The sequence below is a fragment of the Pan troglodytes genome, chromosome 2, assembly GCF_028858775.2.
Source record: "Pan troglodytes isolate AG18354 chromosome 2, NHGRI_mPanTro3-v2.0_pri, whole genome shotgun sequence".
Classification (NCBI taxonomy): domain Eukaryota; kingdom Metazoa; phylum Chordata; class Mammalia; order Primates; family Hominidae; genus Pan; species Pan troglodytes.
The window spans coordinates 46736743-46759108 of record NC_086015.1 but is presented as its reverse complement, the minus strand read 5'-3'; the positions used below and the strand labels follow the sequence as shown (position 1 = coordinate 46759108).

The following is a 22366-nucleotide window of genomic DNA, read 5'->3' as shown; positions in this document are numbered from 1 at the left end:
GAAATGCCAGGGATGATGGGTTTACTACTTTCCCAGGGAGAGCTGCCCTTGGGACATGGAAAACTGACCTTTGAGGGCTATGCTCTGAGATGGGAAGAAGATTGTGTAGGTGAAGGCTGCTTCTGAATATGCTTCTAAATACGTAGCAGCATCAGGGTCTGGTGGAGCCCTCTCTTTTGGCCACACTGAAGGCCCTGCCTTATTTCAGGTTTTGGCCAGAGAGGTTGGGGAAGACGTCAACGTTCAGCAGCTCCTATCCTCGCCAGGGACCTGGAGGGGTCGGGCTCAACAAATTCTTGTTTTGCAGAGCAAGGTGAGTGAGTCATCAGACTTCTCCTGGCCTGAACAAAGGATTTAAAACGCCCCAGAAAGAGCTGCCCTGACCCCCTTAGAGACCTAAGCACACAGTACCCAAAAAAGGCCTTTAGGTCTCACAGTGCACTCGTGTGGGGTTGTTGTTTTACCTTCTCGCCAACCAGCCTGATTTTAATTTGTTATTTAATGAACAAGCTCTTATATAACACTTAGCACATGCCAGGCACTGGAGCTTAACAAATGCCAACGCCTTTGGTTTGATTTATTTTACTCCAGGCATCTTTTTTTTTTCCTAGTTTATGTAAATTTGCGTGACTGTTGTAATTGTAAGCTTTTTCCAGTTTTGTCCAGATGCTTGCAGTCTTTTGAAAGTTTAATTACCCAATAAAAATTTAGCCTTGTCTCCCTCTTTATTGTCTGAATATTTTGGAGCATACCAAAAGCAGCTAACAGCAGGGGCTCTGGAGCCACACTGCTCAGATTCAAATCCCAGCTCTCCACTCACCAGCTGTGTGACCTTAAGCAAATTCCTTTAGCTCTGTGCCTCAGTTTCCTCATCTGTATAATGGGGATAATAACGATGCCTACCCCACAGGATTGTTGGGAGAATTGAGTCAATACTTGTAAAATGCTCAGCACAGGGCCTGGCATGGAGGAAGCACTGTATAAAAGTTAGGTGTGGTTCTTTTCCCTTTGTCCCTTCAAACTGAGAAACATGTGAGAAGGTATATGACTTCCACCATTTGCCAAGCATATCACCCTTGTTCCCAGGGACTTCGAGGGTCACAGTGGCTTTTATCTTCAGTGTCTCCCATGGGATCCTTGAAGCCAACATAAAGGGGGAAAAACTCCAAGAAGCTAATAGATGATAGTGCATGGCCTTGGGGTTCAAGAAACCTGAGTTTACGTTTGGCCACCGGTCTGCCAACTCTGACCTTGGGCAAACCCCTTCATCTTCCTATGTCTTCATCTTCACACCTGTGAAATGGGGTAACATAAAATAACATTTGTAAAGCACCTAAGACAGTGCCTGACCATAATAAGCACAAAACAACTTACTTCTTATTGTCATTAAGTTACATGTCAAATTCTTTTTTTTTTTTTTTTTTTTTATTGAGACAGAGTCTCGCTCTATCACCCAGGCTGGAGTGCAGTGGTGCGATCTCGGCTCACTGCAAGCTCCGCCTTCCGGGTTCACGCCATTCTCCTGCCTCAGCCTCCTGAGTAGCTGAGACTACAGGTGCCCACCACCACGCCCGGCTAATTTTTTGTATTTTTAGTAGAGACGAGGTTTCACTGTGTTAGCCAGGATGGTCTCGATCTCCTGACCTCGTGATCTGCCCGCCTCGGCTTGCCAAAGTGCTGGGATTACAGGCATGAGCCACCACGCCCGGCCCTGTATGTCAAATTCTTAAAGGTAACAGTATTCTTTAATGATTAAATGGAATTGCCTCACAGCGCCACACGAGGGCACTGGTGGGTGCCTTCAAAGCTGTGCTCCTGCCCTTTGCCAGGGAGCCTAGCGAATTGTGCTTCCTTTCCTGGCTCAAGTTTACCAACATTGTTTTGTCATTTGGTTGTGTTGACAGGGAAACCAGGGTCAGAAGGACCCTAGGAGTTGTCTGCTTCTACCCTAGCGTTATAAGGGTGATAAGGGCATTGTTCTGTGGGATGACATCTACCTGCCACTTGCTGAAGGCCCACATGTGCCAGGCTGTGTTGACAGCTTCACCTAGACCATCTTGGGATTTTGCAAAGTTACCTAATCCTAAAAATAACCTGTAGCATTTAAAATGCAGATTCCATGTCCCTTCCCCTAGAACTGTAGTTTGTTGATCTGGAGTAAGCACCAAGATTTCAGTCCAAGAAGAACCTCAGAGGATTCCCAGGCTCAGACAACTTCACAATACTGAATCCTCATAACAGTGTTACGCAGGGCAGTGTTACTCTTAGGCCCATCTTACAGATGAGGGAACTGAGATTCAGAGAGTTACCTGTGCGCAGTCACACAGTCTGTGAGGCTTTGAGGCAGTCTCTCTGTTTCCAAACCCTGCCTTCCCCTCTGCAGTATCTCCTGTAAGTGACTGCCATCTTCCGAGAAGCCCACCCAGTCTTAGGTGGTCTGTCTGTTAGAAAGTTCCTCCTTGCCCAGCACTTTGGGAGGCTGAGGTGGGCAGATCTCTCGAGCCCAGGAGTTCAAGACCAGCCTGGGCAACATGGTGAAACCCCGTCTCTACCAAATTTTATATATATATATATTTATATATTTATATTTATATTTATATATTTATGTGTGTGTGTGTATATATATATATATATATATAAAATTATCCAGGCACAGTTGCCTGTGCCTGTGGTCCCAGCTGCTTAGGAGGCTGAGCTGGGAGGATTGCTTGAGCCCGGGAGGCAGAGGTTACAGTGAGCCATGATTGCACCACTGCACTCCAGTCGGGTCAACAGAGCAAGACCCTGTCTCTAAAATAAATAAATAAATAAATAAATAAATAAATAAATATTCTTTCTTGAACTGAGACCTGCCATCCTATCCATCCCTGGTTCCTGGGGCCATAGGTCTGCTTTCCAGCCTCAAACAGCCCCTCAGAGATAGGGTGATTTTTCTCATTCACCATTTTTCTAAGCTGAACTTCCCTGGTGTCTTCCAATGTGTTGCTCAAGATGCCAGCTCAGATTGTCCCCCACCCCTAGTCCTCCTCAGATGGGGCTACCACAGCCATCTAGAGAGGTGGTTCCATCTTCAGTCCGTGGGGTCTCCTATCACACTTCTGAGTAGAAGAGGCTGGCAGCAGACCCATTGTGGAACGACAAGTTTTACCATCCTCAGGTTCAAGAGCTTGAGAAGCAATTGGGCCAGGCCCGGAGCCAGTCTGCGGGAACAGCCAGTTATGAGTTGTCTGTCTATCCAGACCCAAGGAAGCTTTCGGCACAGGAGAAAAACCTGCTGAGGATCCGCAGCCTGGAAAGGGAAAAACAGGAAGGCTTGGAGGTAACGCGTGCCTGAGGAGGTCAGCCGGGCATGTGGGAACGAGAGATCATGATGGTGCCTGCAAGGGCTCTGAGGCACATGTGGTCAGAAGTCTGAGCCACCCCTTCTAGGCAGGAGACACCTGGGGACCTGGGTCACCTCTGCATGTTCCTCATGTCCTGTCAAACCAACCTGAGCTGCCTGACTGGGACCTCACTGTGAGCCCATTTAATGAACTTTTTGTGGCCCCATCCTGGCTGTTTTGGAGGTGCTGTACCTGAAATTCTCATTGTAAAAGGGAGAGGGGGAGGGTCATGGCCCCAGAAGTATGATAGGGTTAGATGGGGCTTAAAGGGGGAAAGTTCCAGGCTGATGAAAGAGGTGGGCAGGCTGGACTCAACACCAGGGGCCGCATCTCACTGGCTGCATTGGGAGTGTCAGAACTCTAACTCTACCAGGTTTAAGCAACAAAGAGAAGTCATTGGCCCATGTAAACGAACAATCCAGAGGTGGCCTAGCTTCAGGTGCAGATCGGGGCCTTGCTCTCAGCACCTTCTCCTGGGTTGGCTTCACTCTCTTCCACAAGGACCCTGGGTAGTCCCAGCTTCTCTCCTCCAATGCAGCCTCTACAGACAAAGGGTTTCTCTTTCCCAATAGTTCCAACAAAGTCCCAGAATTGAGTGTCTTTGGTCTAGCCTGGGTTATGTGACCATCCTTGAGCCCATCACTGTAGCCAAGAGTACAGGGTGTTTTGATTGGTCAAGCTTCAGACACCTGCCCCAAGGTTTGAGGGGATGAGTTAGCCTCCCCAAACTTGCAATGAGAGTAGGGAATAGGGGCCACTTTAAAGAAGGTAACAGAAGCAGCATGAAGAGGTGCAGGCAGGCCATACAACAGGCCCACGTAGTGGCCCTGGCAATGAGCTACCTAACAGTGAGGACTTGCCTTTTCATCTGGAGACTTTTGTCTGTGAGCATCAACGCTGGGTTAGGCCCTGTGTTAGGAATGCTGTAACCATGACCACATTGCACCTCCCAGCGCTGTAGACCATCAGCTGTGAGGAGGGAAACAGAGACCGCAGAAGTGGACAGGGCCTGCTGGGCTTTGTATGCCAGCCAGGACTTTTGGCCTGTATCTTGAAGGCTGTGGAGAACCACCAAACGGTTTTTGTTTTTTTTTTAGATGGAGTCTCGCTCTGTTGCCCAGGCTGGAGTGCAATGGTGTGATCTTGGCTTACTACAACCTCCGCCTCCGGGGTTCAAGTGATTCTCCTGCCTCAGCCTCCCAAGTAGCTGGGATTACAGGCACCTGCCACCACGCCCGGCTAATTTTTATATATTTAGTAGAGACAGGGTTTCACTATGTTGGTCAGGCTGGTCTCAAATTCCTAACCTCAGGTGATCCACCTGCCTTGGCCTCACAAAGTGCTGGGATTACAGGTGTGAGCCATTCGCCCAGCCCACCAAAGGGTTTTAAGTTGTGGAGGGAGGTGGTCAGCTGTGCATTTTGGAAAGGTCACATGGTTGGAACAAGAGGAGGAATGGGTTGGAAGAGGAATGGAAGGCAGAATAGTAATCCTGGAGACATGACCAAAGATCTTTGCCAAGATAGTGGACTGTCATGGAAGGGCCAGACACCTGGGACAGTGAGGACAGACTTTCTAGGGCTCAAGGACTGATTGGACTTGGAAGAGAGACGAGGAGGAAGAGTTATAAAGGACTTCTAGGGAGTATAGTGGGTGGGTAAGGGAGACAGGGTGGGTTCAAGAAGAGAAAGGGAGTTGAGATTTGGAAATGTTGGGTTTGAAATGCACCTAGCTTGAACTTACATGTTAGTGCAGAACAGATTATGTTGAACAGTTGGGCTGACCATAAGCTGCAATAGCGGGTGGAAGGAAACAGCTTCCTGCATGCATTCCCTCTGGCAGGCACCCATAAGAGCCTGGAGTGTGTAGGCAGGAGAGCAACAGGTGAGTAATGGCTGCCTCCCTGCAAAGGGCTTGTGTCCTATAGATTCATGTTTTACTTGTTTTGCATTTCTATAATTCACTTCATCAAGGATATGAAAATACTTTTCCAGCAACAATTCAACCTCAGGATCAAGCAGGTGATGTCACCCACTGCCCAAGCTCCTCCTCAATGTCTCCATCTTCTCTTTGTGGGTTTGCCTGATCTAACCTCTGCCCCTTCACTCACTGTGCTCCAGCCACACACCTTCTACCCCAGGGCCTTTGCTCTTCCCTTCATCTCCTTCAGTCTCTGCTCAGATGCCACATTTTCAGAAAGGCCTTACCTGACCATATCCTTCTCGCTATTCCTGTTTCCTACTTTCAAATTAGCATTTGTCACTATTTGACATTATCTGTCTCCTCCATTAGGATTATCAGCTCCTTGAGGACAAGGACTGTTTTGCTTTTTGCTGTCCCCCAGCATCTATAACAATACTAAGCCCATAGTAGGCCCTCAGGAAACCATAGTAGGAAACCTCAGGAAACCCACAGTAGGCCCTCAGGAAACCCTCGAGAATGAAGGGATGATTGAATGAGAGACTCCGAAGATGTGTGCTGCATGTGAGTTTCCAGTTGGTAGCTGACAAAGCAAGGTGCTGTCAGGGGTTGTGCCAAATGATCATGGAGGAAGTGGGAGAAAAGACCCTCCTTTCTCATTCTAGCTCCTGGTGGTGCAAGGTGCTGCAGTTGGAACCTAGCCCAGCACTCTTTTTCTAAAGTATGGCTTTTCTCTTTTCCCCTGCTTGGGGAGGGGCTTAGGGGTAGGACTGGCTGTGCTCTCTGGAGGACACACGCAGTTGGCTGGCGGCTTTCCTCTCATGTGCTAGGAAGCCTGTGTCTCAGGCTGAGGTTAGGAGTGCTGTCATGCGTTAGTGCTGTCATGTGCTAGGGGAAGGGTGGGAGGCTGCTGGCCACCTGATATCCCTGAGAGGCCTGGGCTGGGAGTCAGGGCCCTGGCTCTAGTGACTTGCTCTGTGGCATTCAACAAGCACCCCCACCCCCAGCCCCGGGCCTTGCCATTGAGTAGGAGCCAGGGAGCAGATGTGGCCAAGGTCCCACACAGCCCTACTGCCCATGGCATCACTTTCTAATTACAGAAACTTGCCAGTGAGCGGGATGCCCTCCAGAGAGAGCTTGAAGAGCTAAAAAAGAAGTTCGAGGGCATGAGGTCTCGGAACAAGCTGCTGTCAAGTGAGATGAAGACCCTCAAGAGTCAGATGGGAACCCTGGTGGAGAAGGGCCGGCATGATGACGAGCTCATCGACGCCCTCATGGTATGGCCCCACCACTCAGGCAGGGCGAGAGCCAGGGGTGGTTCCCCAAAGGATGGGCCCCAGCCATGGCCAGAGTGAGCCCTCACTCACCCCTCAATGCCACCTGTGTAACCCCAAAGCCTGTTGCCTCCAGATGGCCCCCAGTACCAAAGCCCTGCCCCAGGGACAGGAGCAGCTCAGGGAGGCTGCCTGAGGGCAGGTAGGGGGCTGTGATGGAGCAGCACCAGGCACAAGGCACTGGGCCTATGGACCCCAAAAGAGACAGAAATGTATTGGGGGAAGGAGGTGGGATTATACCCTGGGTTATTTTTCAGCAAGGAATGAAAGGGACAAGAGGAGCCAGTACCAGTTCTTATCTCTGCAGTGGCACAGAACCCTTCCTCTTCTGGGCATGTTATAATGCTTAGTCCCTAAGATAACTTCTAGGATCATATATTTTAATCCCACTTCACAGATGGGGAAACTAAGACTCAAATTCATTAGATAACTCATCTAAGACCATACAACTGAGTTCAAAGCAGGTTTATCTGACTATAAAAACTTCCTGGATTAAACGTATCTCAAAATAATAAGAGCTATTTATGACAAACCCACAGCCAATATCAAACTGAATGGGCAAAAACTGGAAGCATTCCCTTTGAAAACCAGCACAGGACAAGGATGCCCTCTCTCACCACTCCTGTTCAACATAGTGTTGGAAGTTCTGGCCAGGGCGATCAGGCAAGAGAAAGAAATAAAGGGTATTCAAATAGGAAATGAGGAAGTCAAATTGTTCCTGTTTGCAGATGACATGATTGTATATTTAGAAAACCCCATCATCTCAGCCCAAAATCTCCTTAAGCTGATAAGCAACTTCAGGAGTCTCAGGATACAAAATCAATGTGCAAAAATCCCAAGCATTCCTATACACCAGTAACAGACAAACAGAGAGTCAAATCATGAGTGAACTCCCATTCACAATTGCTTCAAAGAGAATAAAATACCTGGGAATCCAACTTAAAAGGGATGTGAAGAACCTCTTCAAGGAGAACTACAAACCACTGCTCAATGAAATAAAAGAGGACACAAACAAATGGAAGAATATTCCATGCTCATGGATAGGAAGAGTCAATATCATGAAAATGGCCATACTGCCCAAAGTAATTTATAGATTCAGTGCCATCCCCATCAAGCTACCAATGACTTTCTTCACAGAATTGGAAAAAACTACTTTAAAGTTCATATGGAATCAAAAAAGAGCCCGCATTGCCAAGACAATCCTAAGCAAAAAGAACAAAGCTGGAGGGATCACAGTACCTGACTTCAAACTATACTACAAGGCTACAGTAACCAAAACAGCATGGTACTGGTACCAAAACAGATATATAGACCAATGGAACAGAACAGAGGCCTCAGAAATAACACCACACATCTACAACCATCTGATCTTTGACAAACCTGACAAAAACAAGAAATGGGGGAAGGATTCCCTATTTAATAAGTGGTGCTGGGAAAACTGGCTAGCCATATGTAGAAAGCTGAAACTGGATCCCTTCCTTACACCTTATACAAAAATTAATTCAAGATGGATTAAAGACTTAAATGTTAGACCTAAGACCATAAAAACCCTAGAAGAAAAGCTAGGAAATACCATTCAGGACATAGGCATGGGCAAGGACTTCATGACTAAAACACCAAAAGCAATGGCAACAAAAGCCAAAATAGACAAATGGGATCTAATTAAACTAAAGAGCTTCTGCATGGCAAAAGAAACTACCATCAGAGTGAACAGGCAACCTAAAGAATGGGAGAAAATTTTTGCAATCTACCCATCTGACAAAGGGCTAATATCCAGAATCTACAAAGAACTCAAACAAATTTACAAGAAAAAAACAACCCCATCAAAAAGTGGGCAAAGGATATGAACAGACGCTTCTCAAAAGAAGACATCTGTGCAGCCAACAGACACTTGAAAAAATGCTAATCATCACCTGTCATCAGAGAAATGCAAATCAAAATCACAATGAGATACCATCTCACACCCGTTAGAATGGCAATCATTAAAAAGTCAGGAAAAACAGATGCTGGAGAGGATGTGGAGAAATAGGAATGCTTTTACACTGTTGATGGGACTGTGAATTAGTTCAACCATTGTGGAAGACAGTGTGGCGATTCCTCAAGGATCTAGAACTAGAAATACCATTTGATCCAGCAATCCCATTACTGGGTATATACCCAAAGGATTATAAATCATGCTACTATAAAGACGCATACACACGTATGTTTACTGCGGCACTATCCACAATAGCAAAGACTTGGAACCAACCCAAATGTCCATCAGTAATAGACTGGATTAAGAAAATGTGGCACATATACACCATGGAATAATATGCAGCCATAAAAAAGGATGAGTTCATGTCCTTTGCAGGGACATGGATGAAGCTGGAAACCATCATTCTCAGCAAACTATCACAAGGACAGAAAACCAAACACTGCATGTTCTCACTCATAGGTGGGAATTGAACAATGAGATCACTTGGACACAGGGCGGGGAACATCACACACCAGGGCCTGTCGGTGGGTAGGGGGCTGGGGGAGGGATAGCATTAGGAGAAATACCTAATGTAAATGATGAGTTGATGGGTGCAGCAAACCAACATGGCATATGTATACCTATGTATCAAACCTGCACGTTGTGCACATGTACCCTACAACTTACGTATAAAACAACAACAACAACAAAAACAAAAACTTCCTTGATTAGTAAGGCCATACTGCTTTCCTAACCCTACAGCTTGGACTTTTCTCTGTGGGACCCGAGGCACCAAAGTTTGGTGTCAGATTCCAAGTTGTGCCTGCAGGCCCGGGGGGGTGATCATGTCTGGCTTGGCTGGGGTGTTTGGGGGGTGCTGGCTCAGGCACCTACCTTATAAGGTTCATGATCACTTTACATGATAGGGTGGTGAGCGGGGCACAGAAGACCAGAAATCTAGGCCTGCCTCTGTCAGTATCTCACTGTGTGACCATAGGCCAGTCGCATCCCCTCTGAGGCTCAGCAGCCAGTTTTAAAAATAAGTCGCAGGGCTGGATGTCCTCTGAGGTCCCTGCATGTCACCATTCTTTGTCATTGAAGGTGGCATGATGAGAGCTGCAAACTAGTCCCAGTCATGCTATTCACCAGCAATATGCCCTTGGGCTCTCTGGGCCTCAGTTTCCTCCACTCTGAGGTGAAGACAACAGCCCCCACCTGTTCCAAATCACTGACATTGTCCTTTCTGTTGGCCCCAGGCAGGAAGCCTTTGCCCAGGAGTCTCCTTGAGGGCTTTTCCTTGGGATGAGGCTTCAGTCAGGTGCTAATGGATCCCTGGCAGGGGTCCAGGTACTGCCTCCAAGGGCAGTCTCCCAGCCAAGCAGGATCAGGTTTCCTTTTAGCTAAATATCTCCCCCACCGGGTGAGGAGTCACCGTCTGATCTACTTTCTGTTGTCTGAGAGCCCCTTGGATCTTCTTGGCCCCAAACTCAGAGAAGGAAGTTGAGGACAGGAAAAGAACATGGTCCCCACCTGCCTGATTCAACATCCCCTGATGGCAGGCAAGGAAGGTGTTCCTGCCTCTCGAGGGAACAGGATCCCACTGTTAGGTTGCTGCAGGCTGCTTTGGGGTGAGGGAGGCAGTCTGTTCTTGTCCTCCCCGGCCCAAAGGGCCATGACTGACTCCACCTGCCCTCCTGCCTGGCCCCCCAGGACCAGCTGAAGCAGCTACAGGAGATCCTAGGCAGCCTGAGTCTGCAGGAGGAGAAAACACGAGTGTCCCAGCACCACCTGGACCAGCAACTGAACAGCGAGGCTCAGCGGAGCAACAGCCTAGTCGCCCAGCTGCAGGCCATGGTAGCTGAGCGGGAGGCCAAAGTGCGACATCTGGAGATGGAGATCGGACAACTCAATGTGCACGTGAGTAGGGCACTGGCACAGCGCCCAAACCCATTTTCAAGCCGGGCAAGTCCATCCAGCTCCTTCCACTTCTTTCCACTTGCCTTAGCTCAGGCCAGACTTCATCCTTCCTGGCTCCACTTTGGCCACCTGCTTCTATCTGGCTCCCCAACCCATTCTGCACACAAACCTGATTGTCCTTGCTCTACTTAAAATCTGTTCATGGCTTACTGTCACCCTCGACCTCACCTGGTTCTCAAGGACCCAGGCACCTTCCAGTTTACCCTCTCCCATCCCCAGCTGTGGCCTTATCCTCAGGATTCAAGATGGTGGCAGTAGCTCCAGCAGCAGGATGAGAGAAGGAAAGCCACACTTCATTCAGCTTCTAGGCACCACATGACTAACTCTTGCTGCCACCCCTCCTGCATCTTCTCTTCACCCCTCCCCTTTCCCTACACTCTACTACCCAGGCACCATTCAGCTCCTGCTTGCTCCGCACTCCAGGGCTACGCGCAGGGTGAAGCACACTCCCTCCCCTCCTCCCCCATGGCCTCGGTCTGGCCAGCTGCCCCTCAGCCTTTAGGTCTTACCTAGTCAGGAGCTCCTCCAGGAAGCCCCGGGACCCCTGTTCTGTGTTGTGTTCCCCTCCTAGGCACTCTCCTAACTCCCTATGCATCCCCAAACCAAACTTCTCTCACACTGGGTAGTCATTTTCCTGTTTTCTCCCCTGCACTCTCTGTAAGGGAGCACAGACCGTGGTGCCTCAGTGCCTGGCACTGGAGCAAGCACACAGTAGATGCTCAATAAATGCTTGTCTAAGGCATGAGCTTGTAAAGATATTTTGTCTTGGCAGGTGCCTTGAGGGCACAGCTTGGGGCTGCTAGGAGTCAGGCACCTTCACCTCCCTGGGGTGGTGGTGGGGCTGGGTGGTGTCCTTGGGGAGAATTTCTTGACAGGCATGCAGGTCTCCCAGTGACAAAGGAGCCTTGCAGCCTCTGGCCCACTGGGAAATTGACTGGCTCAGCCAAAGGCATGTTGCAAAGCAGCCCTGCTCTTTGTTTCTGGGGATCCGTGGTTTGTTCAGAGGTGAGAGCCCAAGAGCCCCTCGGCCCTGCCTCAGTCTGGCATTGGCTGACCAGCCTGGTTTGTCCTGTAGCCTCTATTCCCACAGGCCAGGGTAGCCTGGGTCCCCAGGACTGGCTGTGACATAGTGCTGTGAGGCTGAAGGGGAGCCTGGGGGCACGAGGAAGTCTGGGAACAAAGCACATACAGCAGTGAATGGGGACTCACCCTGCTCCCCATCCTGGCTCACTGGGGAGGGAAGTCTGAAGGGGAAGATTCCAGCATCTTCACCTCACCACTGTCCTTTCTCCAGGCACACAGGAGAAGACTGTTCCTACCTCCGAGGTCACCAGCTGAATGGGGGCCAAGCATCACCCACCAGACTTAAGTCGGCACACGTTTCGAGTTTTCTCAAAATGGGTGGGGCTGGGGGACAAGCCAGGATGTTAGGGGCTTACACCGGTTGTCCACTCTGGTGGCCTGACCTCCTGCTGGGGGTCCTCTAATGTTCCTGTCCAGTCCAGCCCCAGCAGGTATCCAGAAGAGGAAGGGGTTGAGGGAGGGGTGGGGGCCTGGCAGGCTTAGCCTCCACCCAAGGCTGCCTGCCCTCACTGAGTCCCTGCCAGCCTCTCTGGCTGCAGGTGTCTGGAAGGTCCAGGTGTTCCAGCTGAGGAAGGCAGCTGGCCTCAAGTCACACCTGGTGTTCAACCACATGTGGGTGGGGCCGCCTGGAGAAGCGGACCCACTCAGAGACGTCAGTCTCTGACCTGCCCCGCATGCAGGGCCATGCACCTCCCTCTGGAACCTGAATGTAGAACAGCTTCCTGGCCCAGTCACCGTCCTCACACCATGTAGCTTTCTTTCTGAAGAGAGGCATTATTAGATGTCATTATCATGCAAGTAGTGCCTTCACCAAACAGGCCTCGCTTTTCACTCCTGAAAAGAAGCCTCTTTCATATCCTCTGAAAGCCCCGAAATCAAGCCAAGGTCCCCTCCTGCCTTCTCTAGGCCTCTGAGCCAAAGCCCTGAGGATGGAACCCACATCTGTTCCTACAGTATCTTCGGAATAAAGGAGTGGGTGAGGGGTCCAGTGGTCGCGAGGTCAGCCCTGCCTATACCCAGTTCCTGGAGGACCCAGGCCTGACCAAGACCCCGGCCTCAGCAGGCGATCATGTTGGCAGGCTTGGATCTTCTCGGTAAGAAAACAATGGGAGGGAGGGGTTGGAAAGTGAACATTAATTATTCAGAAGAAAGGTTGTTTCTTGCTACCTCTGATGGGAATCCACGGGTGCAATTTTAAGATGACTATGCTATTGTTCTTCCAATACGTGGGCCTCTCCTATGACATTAGCTCTGCGTCTGCAGAAATGAGCCGGTTAGGCCCAGATTTTATCACTTCAAGAGCATGCTGGTTGCAGCTCTCTGTAAGAGCCTCTCTGAGCTGGCCTCAAAAGTTTTCTGCCCCTGGGGCCCTCAAACAGACCCGTGTTGGGTTGTTCAAGGCTCTGGTGTCTCCTGTTCTGTCTCATTTTGAGCAAACAAGAGTTCTGGAAAGAAGGGCAGCAAATCCACAGGACTGCTGCAAGGGTTTCCTGGACCCCTGCTGGCCACTGCTCCACCTCACATGCAGAGGTGAGGCCCAGTAGGGCCTGGTCTGCCTTCCCAGGCTGATGGGCCCCTTCCGCCTTTACACAGCTCTGTGACCAGCCTGGGCCACACACTGGTGGAATCTGCTCTCACGAGGCCTTCCCTGCCCAGTCCCCACAGGACCTCACCTAGGTATGGACCCCCGACCCCTGGACTCTCACAGTTTTTTCCCATTCTTGATTGCTCAACCAGTATTGCCATCCCATTAAAAGGAGGGGAAACTGAGGCCAGGCAAAGTCCAGGGACTCTTCCGAGGTTACATAAAGACAGGGAGGATCAGGGAAGTCCTGTCCAAGATGATAGAGTAAGCAGCTTCAGAACTAGAATCTTGGCCTCTGACTCCCAGGCTAGGGTTCCTACCTGCTACCTGAGAATTAACCTGAGGAACCTTCCTGGGCCTGGCTTCTAGCACCTTCCCTCATCTTCTCTTGCTCATTGAGAATCAGCCTCTAAGGGGAGAATTTCACATGATATGGGTTCCCACTGATATCCCCTCAGCCCTTGGGTCCCCTCTTTGTTGATAGAATCAAGCCAGAGGGTGTAAATGGGCCCTTTGTTCCTACTGCCAGCCCATAGACAAAGGACAGCATTGTCCTGCCTCTAAGCCCTGTCCCGAGCCCTGCCCACTGTCCACTGGAGCCGTGCTCCTGCTGTCAGCACTCCCCACCCTGACCCCTCAGGCAGGTCAGCTCAGGTTCTAGGCAAAGCCTCCAAGTGGCCCCAGTCCCTCATCTCTGTGGCTCCAGGCAAACTGGTCCTTCTCTGGGCTGCTATCCCCGAAAAGTGGGGGACAGCATGCTGCTGACACTTGGCAGCATAGGGTCTGTGGGCCAAAGCTGCCCCACCCATCAGGCTGGGGTCACAAAGGCACTTGGGGAGAGTGGGCTGACACTGAGCCACAAGGCATGTGCCACACTCCTTAGGGTGGGAGGTCTTGTCACAGCACAGGGAGAATGGGGAGGCTCTGCCTCTCTGAGGTTTTAGTCACAGTAAAGAGAGCAGGAAGATGGACAAGATGACCCCTTCGAGCCCCTTCCAGGCCTGTGTGGCTGTGACCTCTGCGCCACACAGAAATCAGGAGCTGCTGTGTGCCTTGGCTGCCCAGACTGCTGGTTGTCAGGCTTGTTTCTTCCACAACACACAAATACTTACTAAACTCGACCATGTGTGGGCCCTACCCTCATGGAGCTTACAGTCCCCTCCCACAGGTGACAGGACAGGAATTCACAGGGCAGAGTGATCCCAGAGAGTATGTCTATTCGGGCTGGCATGGTTTGAACCCATTCCCTTCAGGTGACTCTGGTGGGGTGCCTGGGAGGAGGGCAGAGTGAAGAATCGGCCCTTTGCTCCTGCTCCTCCTCTTCCCACATTCTAGAACTGGGGAGATGAATGGGGCTTTCCAAACTGCAGTGCACACACAGAGCCCCTGCTGATCAGCCAGGTCAAGTGTGGGTTCTGATTCAGCAGGTCTGGGGTAAAGCCTGGGATTCTGCATTTCTAACAAGCTGCTAGGAGATGCCAGAGCCACCGATTCAGAGACCACTTGTAGTAGCAAGGCCTTAGAGCATATTTAGGAGTCACAGAGGGGTCTGCAGTTCTCGGAGCCCATCTAAACCACCCCTCTCAATGTTTAGTGGGGGAACTGGGGCCAAGAGAGAGGAAGAGACCTGCCCAAGACCACAGAGAAGTCAGCCCTCAGGATCACATGCCCCAGCCCAGTTTTCAGTACACTGCCCAGCTCTGCAGACTTCCCTATGCCCTGTACTGCTAGAAAAGTAAGCTCAGGGTCTCACTGGGAAAAGTGGGGGCACAGCGGAGAGCAGCTTGGAACTCACATGTGGGCTCTGGGGGGTTGAAGTTGGGGGGCAGAGTTTACCTTCTGTCCTGGCTCCAGCCAGCAGGTAAGAGGGAAGCAGTGATGGGTTGGCTTAGGGCTGGAGAAAATTGAACAAGTCACAAAGCCAAATGCACAGGCTCCAGGAAAGTGGGCTGGGCTTGGGGACCAAGCCAGAAGATGCAGGAGGGCTGGGAGAGACTGGCAGGGACACAGAGACTGGGAACACCTGACACTGGGTAGGGCAGCCAGGCCCCAAAGGCCACACAGATACCCAGGGCACCCCAGGTCCCCAAGAGCCACCTGCCACAGCACCAGACTAATTCCAGGCCCCCACAGGGCTTGGATGGACAGAGGTACCAGTGTAATTCTAGTTCTGGTAGGTTCAGCTTTGGAGCCTAGGGACTTCAGCAGGACCAGGAATGGTGGGCAAAGAAGCCAGCAGGGGAGGACCCAGAGGGACTGGGTTTGCTTCCTATGCTCTGGCTGACATTCGCCCTGAATGTCCTTCTAGTCCCTCCAACCATCACAGGGGTAAGTGTTATTTCTAGGCCTCGGATGACCTCTGCCCTCTGCCCTCCACCCTGGTCCCAGGTTCTCGGACTCCCCAGAACAAAAAGGCTGGCAGGCACAAGTGACAGAGATCAAGGCCCTCTGGCAGGCTGCCGAGGTGGAGCGTGACCGGCTCACCGAGTTTGTCACTGTCCTGCAGAAACGGTAACACATGGCACCCAGGGATCTCTCCCATAGGCCTGCATGGGGTGGGGACTGGGGCCAGGCCTCATTTATGACTGGGTCCCCCTCACCTGAGAGCTCGGCTCCCAGTGTTGGTCCAGGGCATTCCTAGCCACAACTCATGTGCCCCACAACCTTGGGGCCTTGTCATCACACTGTGTTTTGCCCTTAGGAACAGCCCCATTCTACATGCACCCAATGGGACTGTTGTATGGCATGTGGACATTGCTGGGAGTCTCAGGGGAGAGACACCCAGAAGTAAATCAGTCAAATCAATCCATCAATAATTAAAATCTGTGATGAGCCTGGCACTGTGCTTGGTGCTGCTGGAGGGTTTGGTGGGAAGAAAACACAAGCTAGACTGACATTTGGAATCGCAAAGAACAAGAGAGGTGCTGATAGCTGGGGAGGCAGGGAGGGAAGCACGAGGCCTGGGGCACTGGACCAGGAGGTATGGTTTTCTCTAAAGGGTTGTTGACAGACTTCCGTTCAGATAAATCAGTGCTCCTCGCTCAAATGATCCTTTTGGCAAGAATTGCAGGTGTCCAGGCCAACACATGGCTCAACCATGTGACCTCCACACTGAAAAATATTAAGCACACCACTGAGTTTCTGCCCTAACAGGCTATATCATGTATCAGTCAAGGCTCTTTGATGACAGACAATAGAAAGCAATTCTGGCTGAATTCATTGAAAGGCAGATTTTTGGAAGGTACTGGCAGACTCCAATGCAGAGAGCAGGAGAGGAGCCTGAGAAGGTGCAGGCATCTTTGGTAGCAGGAAACCCTGGGCAGTTCCCTGGGCCACTGAAATGGCATGGCCAAATGGCTTTTAGCTCTTGTGCCCATGGGTTCTGGGAGAGAAGGTTGAACTGGCCAGTGCTGCACCCGTATCCACCCCACATGTGAGGGCACTCTGACTGAAGTTCCTCCGGGTGCTCACAGAATGCAGGAAGGGTAGTTTGCCAAAGGGAAAATGGGGGTACTGATAGCAAAAGAAGGAGCTAGGGGTGCAGGGAAGGACAAAACAAAGGATGCCTGCTACCTAAATAGTGAGTGGTCAGCTTTGCTTTCACATAGTACATAGAGAAGATGTGAATTTCAGACATACTCAAGTATATGAGAAAAGCAACATTGATTCTTTTTCTATAATTGGAATGTAATGGATAGTACAAGTCTTTAGTCTATCAAGTAGTAGAAACATACTCAATGCAGGCTTTCTCTCTCATTTCTCTTGAGTTACATCCGAGTTTGGGGGTGTGTGAAAAAGGTGACTCAGTTAGCTATTGCTGCATAACAAACCATCCCAAACCTAGTGGCTTCAAACACAATGGTTTGTGCTTTCTCACGATTCTGTGGCTTGGCTGGGTAATTCTGCCCCACATAATGTCAGCTGGGGTCACTCACTGGTCTTATGCAGCTGGCACTTCAGCAGGGATGCCTCAGTTCTCCTTCATGTGGCTTCTGTCTCCATGTGAGATCTCATTTTCAGGGCCTCTCCACACAGGGCTAGGATTGGGGTGAGGCAAGCAGGGCACCTGGGGTATGAAATATAAAGAGGTGCTCACACCCAGTCACATACATGCAACTCTCTGTCTGCCAATATGCTGGCCCTTTTGGGGTCCTTGGGTTCCTCTTGCTACTCTGTGTCATTCTGGGGTGTTGGGGCTCGTGAGGCTGTGCCAGGCCCATCAACCAAGACCTGTTGCCTTTTTTCCTTGAGGTTATTGCTAAGTCCCTGGGCTGTAACAAGAAAAGGGAACCCAGGTACCTTCTGCACTCAAATTCCCTCACATCTATTTGGTTTAAAACTAAATGTTTTAAACTAAAACCATTTAGTTATAACTAAATTGGCCAATCATCAAAAATGATGATTCCTTTCAAAACTGATGATTGGCCAATTAAACCAAATGAAGTATTTTAAATTAAAACTAAACTTTTTAACTAATGTTTTAACTATCCCAAAGTACAGGACCTTCCTTTCTCAGAGATCCTCAATATCTACTCCTTTCTTTATCTGCAGAGTCTGTCCCAGCCTTGCACGGGGGAGGGTGGGGGGTGGGTCTTTCTCTGCCTAGCTTCCCTTCTCCTCTACTCTGCCCTACAATTTCCAGCTGCCTCAGTTGCCCTCCACCACCCAGTTCCCTAATCCTGTGTGCTCATCCCAGCGAGACTGCGGTGCTCTGCCTGCCTGCCTCCACCCCACCCTGCAGTGGAAAATGCCTCAGGCAGAAAGCCAGGGCCATGGGCGAGCCGAGCTCAAGTCCTTCCTTTCCTCAAGTCTTGTATCCAGTGTGTGTCGTCCTGTTGTCCATTGTCTGAAAACAAGTTTTTTCTTACATTTTATCCATTTTTCTAGTTACTTACAATAGGAGTTGGTTAGTCCACCATGACAAAAGTCACTAAATACGTCTCTTTTTTAAAAAGCATGTAGTCGGCTTTGTTCTTAAATTTAATCTGGGAATTTCTGTGTTTGAACAGTATCGTTTAATCCACTTTGATTTTGGTAATATTTAATCACTTTAATTAATATTTTATATTTGCCATGATTTTTCTTTGTTCCTTTTTTTCTCCTTTCTTCCCTTATATTGGACTGATCAAGTTTTATTTCTCTTACTTCTTTACAAGTTTGGAAGTTAGACATTCTATCTCTGTTCTTTTAGTGGTCACCCTTAACTTTTAACATCAAACTCAGCAATCTAAAGTTAGTTGCTTTTGCTACTATCACTTTAAGCAAAAGAATAAATTTAGAATGTTTTAACTTTGATTTCTCCGTTTGTGCCTTTCATGTTGCTGTTTCCTAATATTTCTCTTCCACATTCTTTTTATAAACCCTGAAATTAAACCCTCCAAAGTAAGTCATGAATATTGAATAGTGAATATTCGTTTCCTTTTGCCAACATGTTTGAAAATGTCTTCACTCACTGTTACTTCTTGTATCTCAATCTTCCTTCTAGGTTCACTTTCCTTCTTACTGAGATGCCCTTTAGTTCAGTGAGGCCATGTAAATAGTAAACTCTCTGAGTGTTTGCTTATTTTTATTTTATTTATTTATTTATTTATTTATTTATTTATTTATTTTTCTTTTCTTTTTTTGAGACCAAGTCTCTCTCTGTCACCCAGGCTGGCGTGCAGTGGCATGATCTCAGCTTACTGCAACCTCCGCCTCCCAGGTTCAAGTGGTTCTAGTGCCTCAGCCTCCTGAGTAGCTGGGACTACAGGTGTGAGCCACTACGCCCAGCTAATTTTTGTATTTTTAGTAGAGATGGGGTTTCACCATGTTGGCCAGGCTGATTTCGAACTCCTGACCTCAGGTGATCCGCCTGCCTCAGCCTCCCAAAGTGCTGGGAGTAAGGGCGTGAGCCACCACGCCTGCCCTGTTTATTTTTAAATGTCTTTATTTTGCCTGTCTTGAATGAGAATTTAAGAGAAATTTGGGCATACAATTCTAAATAGATGGGTATTTTTTCTCAGCACTTTCAGGCTATCCCATTGTTTTTTATCATCTACTATTGCTAAAAAGAAATCTGCTATCAGTTTTATTGTCATTCCTTAATAGATTTGTCCTTTCTCTCCGATGCTGCTTCAGATTATTCTCTTTGTCTTTGAAGCTTTGAAATTTCACTGTGATACGTATATACATATACGTATATACACACACACGTATATATGTAATATGCCCATATATGTATATATGTATATATGTGTGACTTTACATATATGTAAATATATATATTTTATATATACATGTAAATATGTGTGTATATTTTTGTATATATGTATATGTAAAGTATACATATGTAAATATATGTAAATATGTTATACGTAATTTTATCTACTCAGAAGTTAGTATTCTTTTTCAATCCAAGGACTTTATATATTCCCAAGGACTGCTATCCATATATTGCCTCTTCCTCACTCTCCCTATTCTTTTAATCTAAAATTCCTAGTCCATATATGTTAGACTTATTCTTTCCTCCATATCTCTTTACCCTTACTATTTTGGGCTGAATTCTGGGTGATTTCTCCAAATCAGCTTTCTAGATCACTAAATATCTTCAGCTGTGCTTCATCTACCATGAAACCTATTTTGATAACTGTATTTTTTGGTAAAAGCTCCTGTTCTCAGCCAGGCACAGTGGCTCACGCCTGTAAACCCAGCACTTTGGGAGGCCGAGGTGGGTGAATCACCTGAGGTCAGGAATTCAAGACCACCCTGGCCAACGTGGTGAAACCCCATCTCTACTAAGAATCCAAAAATTAGCCAGGTGTGGTGGCAGGCACCTGTAATCCCAGCAACTTGGGAGGCTGAAGCAGAATTGCTTGAACCCGGGAGGCGGAGGTTGCAGTGAGCCAAGATCACACCACTCCACTCCAGCCTGGGCAAAAAGAGCAAAACACCCCCATCTCAAAAACAAAACAACAACAACAAAACCCTCTTGTTCTCTTTCTTATAGCATTTGTTCTTTCATTACAATTTTTGCCTTTTTCCTTTTAATAACTTTGAACTTATTCCCTTTAGAGTTTTCTACCATCTTCATTAATTAGGATCCTAAGTAATGTCTGTCGGCTCTCCCCTTGTAGTAAATTATTTCCTTGTGTGGTTTCAATTTTTGTGATTTTATGAGCTTATCTTCAGTGGGGCTTTTTTCCTTGTAGGAGTTCTTAGGTGATGACCTTGTTTCTGTGGAGGTGTTCTGCATTTGTCTCTGTGAAGCTTTTAGGGTTTCAGTGGTCTCTGATTGGTACGTTATGTGAATTTATTGGCTTAGATTCCCTGAACACATGAATGCTGTCCTTGTGTTTCAATTTCACATGATTGGTGCTTCCTCCCCTCCTCCCCATTTCCCAAGGCCCTGATAGACTACAGGCTTCCTTACTACTTTCCTGAATTGTAGATGGATATTATCTTAGTCCTCTTTTTTTTTTTTTTTTTTTTTTTTTTGAGACAGGGTCTCACTCTGTCACCCAGGCTGGAGTGCAGTGGTGTGATCACAGCTCACTGCAGCCTCAACTTCCCGGGCTCCAGTGATCCTCCCACCTCAGCCTCTGGAGTAGCTGGGACCACAGGCACATGCCAACATGCCCGGCTAATTTTTGTATTTTTATAGACTTACATTAAATGCATCTTTACATTTTTATGGGAGTATATCTGTATCACAAATTCCTAAAAAAGAAATGGCTGAATCAAAGAATATGCACATTTAAAATGTTCACAAATCATGACAAATTGCCTTTTAAAATGAATCAATTTACATTCTTACCAATAATGTGAACTGTTTTCCCCATACCCTCACAGTTACTATGTTTTATTAATCTTTAACATTTTTGCCAAACTAACAAGGAAATGCTAATATCTCCTTGTTTTTATCTGCTTTGCTATGACCAAAAGTGAGGATAAGTATATTTTCCACATAACTTTTATGTTTTTTTCTTTTAACTACCTATTCATGCCATTGCACATGTTTTAGAGTTGTTTATATTTTTATTTGACTTATAAAAGAACACTTTATGTATCATATATATGGTATTATGTATATAATGTGTAATATTATGTATGTTTGTCTTCATGAAGATTTTGTGTCATTGTGCTAAATTCATTCTTAGCATTCTTAGGTAGGGGAAACCTCCTTATCTGAGTATTTTTTACCAGCACCCCCACAGTTACAGTCCCCATGAAAGCAAAATTTTTAACATTGAAACAGTCATCATTTGACTATTTAATATTCTTCACTTCACATTGGCATTGGGTCACTTTGGTCAGACTCTTGAAATACAATGAAAATCAATTATGAAGCAAAAAGGTAAATCTTTCAAAATATTTGGAATTTCATGAGATTGATGCACATGAGTTTGGAGAACTATTAGAATCGCAATCAAAGACATTGACAAATTAGGATCTAGCTGAGTTAGGCCTGTTAACAACTGAAGAAAATCAGTGAGACCAGAGATTGGTCAAAAGAGAATAATCAGAATATCAAAGGGTGCAAGAGGTCTTGAAGCTTACGGACATCTGTAGATCCCAGGCAGGAGGAGCAGCCTCAGGTCTGGAGAGGGGGCGAGGACAAAGAAGGAGCTGGTTTTGGTGCGTATTTGCAGGAAAAGTTGTAGAGCCTGCTGATAGATTGGAAGCTGAAGATGAGGAAGAAAGAGAAGGCAAGGGTGACCCCCGGGTATCTGGGCTGAGCAACTGCATGAGTGAGGATAATATTTATTGAGATGTGGAAGGCACATTATAGGGGAGAAGGAGAGAAATCAAGAGATTGCTTATTCCTAAAATTTTGTGGGAATTCACAATGTGGTTTGCTATTTTATATGATGTTTTGCTGTTGGTTTATTATTTCCCCTATTATAAATGGAGTTAAACAAAATGCATACATTATTGAAATTCATAACAGAAAAGTGAAAGCCCCTCCCCCACAGTTGAGTCAATAGCTGCCACATATTCCTTTTTGTTTTCAGTCAAGTGGCTGAATTATGTTATCCTTATATTTATTTGTTTTTAAATTTTTAATTTGTTGTAAATTTTTTAATTAGATCATATATTATGCATAATCTTCTGCTACTTATTTTACTTAGTATATTGCATTTTCATGTCAGTA

At 47.6% G+C, this 22366-nt stretch overlaps 1 protein-coding gene across 2 annotated transcripts in view; it reads left to right on the top strand.

Moving 5' to 3' along the window:
- CCDC13 (coiled-coil domain containing 13) overlaps positions 1-22366 on the top strand; it is a 68382-nt gene that overhangs the window by 27004 nt on the left and 19012 nt on the right. For both annotated transcript variants that reach the window (XR_010155169.1, XM_530597.7), the window contains exons 7-13: positions 209-313; positions 3158-3319; positions 6404-6580; positions 10302-10508; positions 12606-12745; positions 13245-13328; positions 15625-15747. Coding sequence is in view for 1 of the 2 variants with exons in the window: in XM_530597.7 (XP_530597.3) it covers positions 209-313; positions 3158-3319; positions 6404-6580; positions 10302-10508; positions 12606-12745; positions 13245-13328; positions 15625-15747 (998 nt within the window). In the remaining variant the exon portion in view is untranslated. The remainder of the gene's footprint in view (positions 1-208; positions 314-3157; positions 3320-6403; positions 6581-10301; positions 10509-12605; positions 12746-13244; positions 13329-15624; positions 15748-22366) is intronic.